The 10,148-nt window shown below is 42.4% G+C and overlaps 1 protein-coding gene across 1 annotated transcript in view; it reads right to left on the reverse strand.

Annotated features, from left to right (window-relative positions):
- The window catches only part of Rgsl1 (regulator of G protein signaling like 1), a 70,240-nt gene that overhangs the window by 21,391 nt on the left and 38,701 nt on the right, over positions 1-10,148 (reverse strand). The window contains exons 12-15 of the mRNA XM_029475678.1: positions 8,023-8,216; positions 4,473-4,590; positions 3,877-3,991; positions 2,098-2,227 (exon numbers count right to left, since the gene is read on the reverse strand). Coding sequence (XP_029331538.1) covers positions 2,098-2,227; positions 3,877-3,991; positions 4,473-4,590; positions 8,023-8,216 — 557 coding nt within the window. The remainder of the gene's footprint in view (positions 1-2,097; positions 2,228-3,876; positions 3,992-4,472; positions 4,591-8,022; positions 8,217-10,148) is intronic.

Here is a 10,148-nt window from a genome sequence, read left to right on the forward strand (position 1 = left end):
AGTGTCTTCTTGGGTGCGCGGCTGTCCCGAGGCTTGAGTGAGTGTCTGCCCTCCGGGGGTCTTTCATTGGGAACTCTGAGCAGCACCAGGCCACCGTGCCACAGGCAGATAGCATACGGTAGGGCACTTTAAGGATAGTTACGGTTAGAGATTTTAGAATACATCGTGGTCTCTGTTGGTGAGATTGTGGAGAATCAGACCCTGATTAATAGCCTCAGTAGAAGTGTAAATTAGTGCACTAGTTCTGGAGACTCCAAATTGAACAACAACAACATGAGGGCATTTTTTTTTTCTCATAGAAACTTAGTACATTGGAGTGAATGTTAGAATAACTCAAGTCCAGAGAGACATGAGCTGTCATTGCCCGTTTCTTCCTCGTCACCTCAGGAACTTTCCTGGCTTGTCTCTAGTCCAAGCATCCTGTTTGAAATTCCTAGATTGCACCGCCCACTCTCTTGGTTTAGGGGTCCATGCACACTCTTTTCTCTCCCACTGCACCTGCTTAATTTGTTCACTCCTGAAAACTCAACTTCAGACCATTCTGGGGGAAAATTTCATTCCTGCCCATTGCCAGTGCTAACTAGGGTCTATTGGCAAGCATTATTGAAATCACACTCATCACACATACATAGTAATAACAATGGACTGGTTAAAAACTATTCTGTCATGAAGCATTGCTAAAGCATAGTTCAAAGATGCTCAAGCTGTCACCCCTCTTAGCTTCACAACAACCCAGTGAGGTAAGACGAGTTATTATTCCCATTCTATGGATGAAGAAATGGAGGCACGGGTCATTCATTCAAGTACAAGTGGTAGACACCATCTGTTATCTGTGGCTTACAGTTTCTGTAGGAAAACTCTAGATCATAAGGGTAGAGCGTAGTTTTTATTTTTACCACTGAAGTCTCAGCACCTGCTGAAGTGCATACCCTAAAGCATTCTCGGTAATGGCCATGAATGAATTAATGAAGCAGTTGAATAAGTCTATACAGTGGACACTTTATGCCAGTCGAAAACTTGGCAGGTGGATGTGCACTGACAGAAAAGGATGTTCAATCTAAAATAGTAAGGAAAATGGTAAATTATAAATGAAAAATGTGGAGATTTTATATAGATATATAGAGAGACACAGATATGTGTGTATGCATATATGTTCAGAATGTAGGCTTCAAAGACTTTATATCCTACATGTTCTTGTAATTTAGCATGTACTGATTATTATATATATGATATAGCAAGAAAATATTAAAGATATTTTTAGAGACCACAGTAAACAACGTAAAGAAACCATTTCACAAAAAGTGAATCCTCTTTGGTAAGATGACCATGCCATAGTGAATGGTCTCATACCCATAAATATATGAGCAGCAGGCATTGGATATGATGAGTTGTAAAAACACAAAACAAACACATGACGTTGGAATGGGGTAGAGAGGCAGAGAGTGTATCTGAGAGGAATTAACAAGAAGCTAGTGATCAAAATATATTGTACACATGTGTACTGGCTAGTTTTGTGTCAACTTGNCTCTGGGCTGGTAGTCTTGGTTCTATAAGAGAGCAGGCTGAGCAAGCCAGGGGAAGCAAGCCAATAAAGAACATCCCTCCATGGCCTCTGCATCAGCTCCTGCTTCCTGACCTGCTTGAGTTCCAGTCCTGACTTCCTTGGTGATGAACAGCAGCGTGGAAGTGTAAGCCAAATAAACCCTTTCCTCCCCAACTTGCTTCTTGGTCATGGTGTTTGTGCAGGAATAGAAACCCTGACTAAGACAACATGTAAACATTTTTTAAATAATTAATAAAAATATCATATATTTAAAATGTGAGGCGCCAGAGTGCCCTTGCTATTCCCCACACTTGCTGGCTCTTTGGGAAGCAGCTCTATCCAGGCAGGCCTTGGAAAGTCTGGTCATCCAGGCTCACTGTGGCGGATGCTGGCCTGGCACAAAGCAAGTAGCTAGAGTTCTCACGTGGACTGCCCAGCACGTCCATGAAGTGACTCACTCTCTGCCCAGCACGTCCAGGAAGTGACTCACTCTCTGCCCAGCACGCCCAGGAAGTGACTCACTCTCTGCCCAGCACGCCCAGGAAGTGACTCACTCTCTTTGTTGTTGAACATTTCCAAGTAGATGAACTCCGCCAGCTCTTGGCGATTGTTCGCATCAGTTATGAATCTGCGGTAGTTGCAAAAACTCTTGATGAAGGCGATCATTTTTATCCATCCCTTTTTCTGCAGAAGGAAGAGGGTGCCCCTTAGCACGGCTACCGTTCACAAAGAACCTTCTCTGTGTGTGCCACAAACCTGATCTTTGTTACATTGGAAATCCTCACTTCTATAAAGGGATGCTTTTGAGCTCCCATTTTGAGGGTGAGGGAACCCAAGCCAGTCTGCCTCAGACTAAGGAATTGACAAGTAGAGGAGTCTGGCTCCAATCACGGAGCCTGTGCTCAAACTCCTTCTACCACACACCCTTCCAGGAGCTGGGAAGGTCAGCATTCAAAAAAGGGAAGCAACAGAGGACAAGTTGCTGCTTACCAGGAGGAAATGATGGCTCAGCAGATCTTAAAGTGTTAAAGAAATAAAGAAAGGTGTGAACCCATTTCTCATCATTATGAAAACTTTAAAGTACCCATCCCCCCACTTGGGCTTCCTCCTTTGTACAAGCAAACACATTCTGTTTCTACATTCCTTTAATAGGAACTGGGCTCATATCAAAAATTTTGATAAGTCGAGCCAAAACCTCTCTTTTTGCTAAGATTACTCCGTTCTTGGAGGGGGAAGGCCTGTGTAAACACGGCTTTAGAGAGACATCGGTGAAGGACTAAGCGCAGTGGATTTGAGAGCTGGAAACTTTTCAGGTAGACCCTACCTTCCTCATAGAGGTGTAATTTGGGTCAATTTACTTGTGTCTCTGTGTAAGACACAAACAACAGCCTTCAGGGTTGGGGTTTAGGGGCTTTTGGATGTGTGTAACAAAGTGTGTAACTCACAGCAGGCAGTAACAACATTCTGGTTTCCTTTTATCTGACCGGGGAAAGCTACAATTACTACAAAGCTCGATGATTCAACAAACACACTCTTGCAAGCATCCCACCAGGCAGATTTGGCTCGTAAACAGAGAGTGGAGAGAGAAAAACCCAGCACATTTTTCATGTACACTGTATTGGGCTTAAATCTTATCTTCAGATATATTTTAACCTGATCTTTGGAATCTGGTAGAATTGGGCTCAATCTTTTCTACCTAAATGACTCACACTGAATATGAGGTTCTTTAAAGGAGTATCTTTGCTTTTTCAAACCGCGTGAAAAGACTCCCCTGTGCACCGCTCCTGTCTCTTCTCCCGTAAAGATAAGAGGGGCAATTGGGTTTGGGAGGAGAAACAGGCGTACTCACTGCCAGCTGCTGGCATTGTCTTTCTGGTATTTTCTGGTCTGTGGAACACATGTTCCAGGCCCACCCTTTGTCATACTGCAAGGTGAGGCTTATGTTGTCAGTGATTGGATGTGTGGCCCGGGCTTATCAACCTAATCTTTGTGCAGAAAGATTAGCAAAAACCACATGACGGTCAATTTCACATCCTTAAAATAAGCACAAGCCACAGATACTCTGACAGTGTCATCTCCAGAGATCTTGTGCCTTTCGCTTAGTTGGGGCCAGAGAGAGGCAGATCAGGAAGGGACTTCCCAGTACGTTTCTCTGAGCCTCAGATTATCCTTTTGTAAAATGGGGCTTAAAACACAACTCACACCGCAAAGAGTAATCCTTTCTTTCAGTAATATATCAAGTGGCCTAACAGGGACAATCTTTTGTACAGCTGATAGTGCCTGGACAATGGCTTTCCTGCCTGTAATGTCCTCCCCTCTTCCTTCTCACTGACCTGAGAGTCATGTAGGTGTGTTGTTGACTTTGAGGGCTTCCTAGGGACAGCCTGTGTTTCGACAAATTCAAACTCCATAGAACGTGGTGGAAACAAGTCTTGGTATTCCTTAAACCTACCAGAAAGGCGACAGAGAATATTAAAGAAGATAAAACCACGGTGCATGAAACATAACAAGGCCTTTTCCATGTCAGCTCCTGCAGGAGTTACAGTGGGAATGATGGGATACTCAAAAGCTCTCCTCTTACTATCTCAATTTTATATAAAGTCAGCCTATCTGTCCTTCTCAACGCTGTATTCTTCCTCATTCTCCCTCTCTCTCTGTATGTGTGTTGTATATATGCATTTATGTATATGTGCCTGTGTATATTTTATATATGTGTGTATGTTTGAGTGTGTGTATATGTGTAAGTGAGTGTGTGTATGTGTGTGTTGCAAACACAGGCAGGCAGGAGATTTCAAAGTAAGTTTGGCGTTTCTTTTGTAGGACAGCTCTAGCAGTACACTATGAGGTCTGGGAGACCTTTGCTTAACGTGGCTTTTCCAAGCTAGGAAGCAACTCCAGAGGGAACCCCACCTTCTCTGAGCATGCTCACCATTTTTCTTCCACAGATTTCATGACGTAGCCCTGGAGCATCAGCAACGTGGTGGTGGTGATATGACGCACATTAGCAATTTCTTTGATAAAGGGAGCATCACACTGCAGTATTTCCTCTAAAGAATGAGAGAAAGGGAGGAAGGGAGGGAGGGATGGAGAGAGGGAGGGAGGGAGGAAGAGAAGAGGGAGGGAGGGAAGGAGAGAGGGAAGGAGGGAGGGAGGGAGAAGGGAGGGAGAGAGAAAAGGAGGGACGGAGGGAAAAGGGAGGGAGAGAGGGCGAAGGAGGGAGGGAGAGGAGAGGGAGGAAAAGAGGGGGGAAGGAGGGAGAGATGAGGGAAGGAGGGAAGGAGGGAGGGAGGGAGAAGGGAGGGAGAGAGAAAAGGAGGGACGGAGGGAAAAGGGAGGGAGAGAGGGCGAAGGAGGGAGGGAGAGGAGAGGGAGGAAAAGAGGGGGGAAGGAGGGAGAGATGAGGGAAGGAGGGAAGGAGGGAGGGAGGAGGAGGAAAGGAGAGTCATTTCTGTCCATAGTTTGGTGGTTTAATGAGAGAAGCTCATGACTCTCTGGTATTATTCTGGCCTTACTGAGCCTTCTACAATTTGCAAGTCTCCAAAGATTATTTCATATGTTATGGGAAACTTATTTTTGTAGACAAAACACTATCTATCTTAGTCTCATTTCAAATATGAAAGCTTGAAAGAAAATAAAGTTAAAATAAAATTTGAATTCATTTCTGTAGCTGGGATGAAGTTTTCCAGTGTAGAGAGAGGCTTGGGGGAAAGGAACAAAGGGAACTCTTTAGGTACAGAAGGAGAGCCCAAGATGCGACAGTCACTGTGGAGTGCACCACGATGCTCCTTGTGTCCAGAGTCAGTAGGCCTGTTAATGAGCTTGAGCATACGCTCCGGAGTATCTGGGCACTCCTTTCTCTCTGAGACCCTCCAGAATGATGCATAGAACTCATCTTAAAATTCAGCAAACAAGTATTTCTTATATGTGCTGATGCATAATGATAAAGATACCTCTTAAGCTGGGCGTGGTGGCGCACGCCTTTAATCCCAGCACTTGGGAGGCAGAGGCAGGCGGATTTCTGAGTTCGAGGCCAGCCTGGTCTACAAAGTGAGCTCCAGGACAGCCAGGGCTATACAGAGAAACCCTGTCTCAAAAAACCAAAAAAAAAAAAAAAAGATACCTCTTGCATTCTAAAAGACAGGAACTTTGGGTAGGCCTCATCGTCAGAGTTCAAAATGTACCCCAAGGTCACTTTAGGCTTAGGACTACTACTGCAGTCTACTTAACCTGCCTTTAAGAGAACAATGTAACAACTGACCTTCCTTGCCTTAGATTTCTCTGTAATTAATCTTTACAACTGATGCAAATCTTAAATTATGTCCCAAGGTGAATGTATGTGTGCATGTATGTTATGATAATCATTTGCTGAGGACAGCAGATAGGACCAAACCAGCTTTATAAAATGAATGTCCACAAAAAAAAAATGTTGGAGCAATGTATGGATATTGCTTGATAGCATTGGTTTGATTGATATCTGGGTCAGCTGGAATCATCTGGAATCAGTGGCTTCATCCCTTATAAGACTCTGTTAAGGATTTCTGTAAAGTGCCCCATTCCTTCTTCATATTGTGCTTTCTGTGCTGTTCAAAAAGAAACCAGAACCCTCTGCCATGGACATACACAGGAACACACAAACAAAGGGACAGGTTCACAATACAGCATTCAGGCAGGCGCAGATTCAGACTCATTCCATGGAGAATGAAAGACTGTCAGGAGCCATTTAGGAGAGGCTATGACTAGCAGGAGAGTCTCCTGAAATGTCCACCATTTTGCATAGGTGGTGGTGGATAACTCTGGAGGCAAGACACTAAGACACTAATCTCAGGATTGATTCTTGCTATTGATATGTCCTCCCTGACATTATTAAATTAATATAGCAATCCCTGGGTGTTAGCCCGCCCTACTGGGCAGATTTTCTGCAAATCAAAGAAGATGCACTGTCTTGTAGTGATGCTATATAGACAAATAGATGATTTCTTAATTCCTAGTGATTCTGTAAGAATTCCTAAATTTATACTAATAACTATTGAGCCCTTTATAATAGGGCTGCAATTAAAGTCCTCTATGATATGAAAACTGCTATTAGAATTCTGCCAGTCTTCACATATCACAAGTTAATTGCACTAGATGGAAAACAGGCAAAAAGATTTACAATTTAGGAATACATTCCTTTAGGCCATAAAACCATTAACTAAAGATTGTAAAAAAGAATGAATGACATATTGTAGTTGCAAGGACAGAAGATAAAATATTGACTGGGCTTATCTATACAAAAGTTCAATGTTAACATAGACATAAGAATTATAGTTTAGACTATATTAGTCAATGAACCTGTGGAGCTAGCTGTGGGACTTAGCTCCTGGCAGAAGACACTGGAAAAGTAGAAATTCAAATCTGGGCTCCCTCTTGTTTAAGGCACATCAAGGGGAAGTGCTTAATAACTTCTTATAATTGCATTAATGTGATATCAATGCAATATTGGTCAATCTGAGTTTATTATTAATGCATTCGAATTGGACCTACAAACTTGCATGCTGAGCTGGGACATTTCTGTACATCCTAGGACATGGCAGGCAGATGCTGGAAGTTTGAGAGTTTAAGGCCAGTCTGGGCTACATAGATGGGTTTCCGGCCAGTCTGCAGTATGTGGTAAGACCCTGTTTCAAAACAAACAAATAAATGAACAAGAGAGACTTGTTACTTTTGAACTTTTTCTTTTTTTTTCTTTTTTGTTTTTTGTATTTCTGCACTTGCCTTGGATAAACAAAACCAAACCAAGCAAACAAACAAGTAAAATAAACACTAAATAAATGAGCCCCTTTCTGCCTACATAAACTCTGCCTGTTCCCCTATTTCAGACAAGAAGCTCAGCTCTACAGCTTTAGAAGGGCATTGTGCTCTCACCTCCTTTTTCTAGAGCCATGAGCTAAACTTTACTTGCAATCTCCAGCTAAAATGTATTTCCACAGGCCAAGTTTACCACCACCTTAGACAGGAAAACAAGACAGCATTTATGAACGGTTGTCAGACAGGGTGTTCCCCAGTTCAACTCCTCTTCTGGGGATGGAGAACACCACCTGTTTGCTTATAGCTAGTCCCAGGCTAGTCATTTTGATGGTCAAATAATTGGAATTTGCATTCAATGGAATAAGTTATAGCTAACTTCAATGCGTTGTACTTCCTTTGTTTAGAAAGTGCAGCTACTTATTCCTACCTTACTGGAGTTAAAGTTAGATTCCCAACAATAAAGGACATTAATGAGCATGTATATTAATGTATCTCACTTGTGGTTTCCATCAGTGTTCTGACTTTGGGCTTAAAATTGTTCTCTGCATTCATCCTGGGTGCCTCAATATTGCCCCCATGTGGCCATTCCCCTATTCAGTTCTCTCTAGCGGTTTTGATGGAGTCAGGCTACTTCCCAGGCTACTTCTCCTCCCAAGAAACCAAAGGGAGAATCAAGAGAAAGAGAGGCACACCGGCAGGGACCTTTCCGTGGAGATAAGTCTTGGTTATATTTTCCAAAGATGTCTTATAAGTCTTTTCATTGGTCTCCATCATGATCTTCTGTACGGCTATCAGGAACTGCAACGGGTTTTCAGCCTTCCGGTCTTTGAGGAACTCTTTGAAGTACTCCAGGTGTGCATTATTTAGGAGGACTTCTGTTAAGTTCCTGGAAAACAGAGCGTTGTATTTGCTAGAGGGGAAAGGATAGAGACCTTGGAGACTGTTCCGAGTAGGGAATGAAACGGAACGAGGGTTACAGTGTAGTTTCTGGACCTGTGAGACCCGCCTACCTCTGCCTCCCTAGTGCTGGGATTAAAGGCAGCACACCTGGCTGCCCCTTGAATGGAGTTAAAGCTAATGTTTCGCCCACGATCCCCTTCCCTTTTCTCTCACAGTCTTTCTTGGGTAGGTTGTGCTCCCTCCGGGGTTTCATCTTCCTTGGCAGGCTGCAACTGTATCTCTAGTTACTCCCCTTTCCAATTTTAACTGCTCATGTAACCTCTTATGTCACAGTCAGAGCTATTATTCAAAGCTGCCTGCAGGTAGCCTTCTTCTGACCAATTTCCCCATCTCCTTTACAGACGTATGCCTTTATGTAGGTTTTTGATAGACATCCTTTATCAGAATGTCATAGCTTTTTTTTCTACTCTCATTTTGAAAGTTGTTTTTCTCTTCTTCTTAAATCATAATGTTTAAAATCATGGTTTAGAGATCTCAAATGAGATAATCATGTGGGATTTCTACCTCATTTATTTAATATGGACTATGTGGTGGTTGATCTTGGTCTCCGAGTTAATTGGAACTGAAATTGACTAAAAGGTATGCCACTTTTCTTGATCAGATTATTTGAAATGGAAAGGCCCATCCTAAATATAAGTTGTTTTTTTCAGAATCAGGCCAAGTAAAAGGGAAATGAAAGAAAAAAAAAAACTAGTATTTGCCTACTTGCCTTCACTCTCACCAGCAAGTTCATCTATGCAGTTGCTGCTGCACTTCTTCATTGATGTTAGAATTAGCTTCTTCAGGTTTTCAACTGAGGACCCGTGAGTGACTCTCCAGGAATCCTCAGGGCTTCAACACCAGACTGCAACTCCTGAGACACATAGCCTCATGAACTGAGCAACTACTAGATTCCCAACCTCTCCAATGTGCGATGGCCACTGATGGACTACATCAGTTATATTGTATGAGGCAATCTCAAAAAATCTCCTTTTAATATGTACTCATTCTATCAACTCTCTTATTCTAGGGAAGCCCAACGAATACAGGATATTATTTCAACTTTTAGATGTTAACTGAATCTTGTGTTCCCTAGATAAATGCCAGCTGCTGATGCTACATGATATTTTTGTTGTTGTTGTTATTACTGGATTTAGTTTCCTATTTGTGAGAGACTTGTGTGTCTAGATTCAAAGGGGAGTAGTAGTCTGTGATTTTCATGATGCCTCTGCTTTGGGAATCAGGATGATATTGGCCTCATAGGATAAGTAAGAGTTTCTTCTATTTCCTCAAAGAGCAATTATAATGTTGGTACTATTTTTCCTTTAAATATCTCCCAGAATTCTCCAGTGATACTACCCATGATATGGCATATGAAAAAAATTAAATTATTAAAGCTCTACCTTTTTTTTGTTTGAGACTGGGTCTAAATGTGTAGCTCTGGCTGTACTGGGAATTACCTTATGAACTCTCAGAGATCTGCCTGCCTCTGCCTCTAAATGCTGGGATTAAAGATGCGCACCATTTTGCCTGCAAATTACTACTTCTCGATGTTGCTTGAAGGACACCAAGTTTTTAATCACTATGTTTTTCTGTTTTTGTTGTGGTTTCTATAGATTTACCAACCCTTTCAGATTGTCTTCAAATCAGCTTTTAGAAATCTGGGCATTTCTAGAAGATTATTATTTTTTTTCACTGTTTTTTTTTATTACATATTTTCCTCAATTACATTTCCAATGCTATCCCAAAAGTCCCCCATACCGCCCCCCACTTCCCTACCCTCCCATTCCCATTCTTTTGGCCCTGGCATTCCCCTATATTGGGGCATATAAAGTTTGCAAGTCCAATGGGCCTCTCTTTCCAGTGATGGCCGACTAGG

This window comes from Mus caroli, chromosome 1 (assembly GCF_900094665.2).
Source record: "Mus caroli chromosome 1, CAROLI_EIJ_v1.1, whole genome shotgun sequence".
Lineage (NCBI taxonomy): Eukaryota > Metazoa > Chordata > Mammalia > Rodentia > Muridae > Mus > Mus caroli.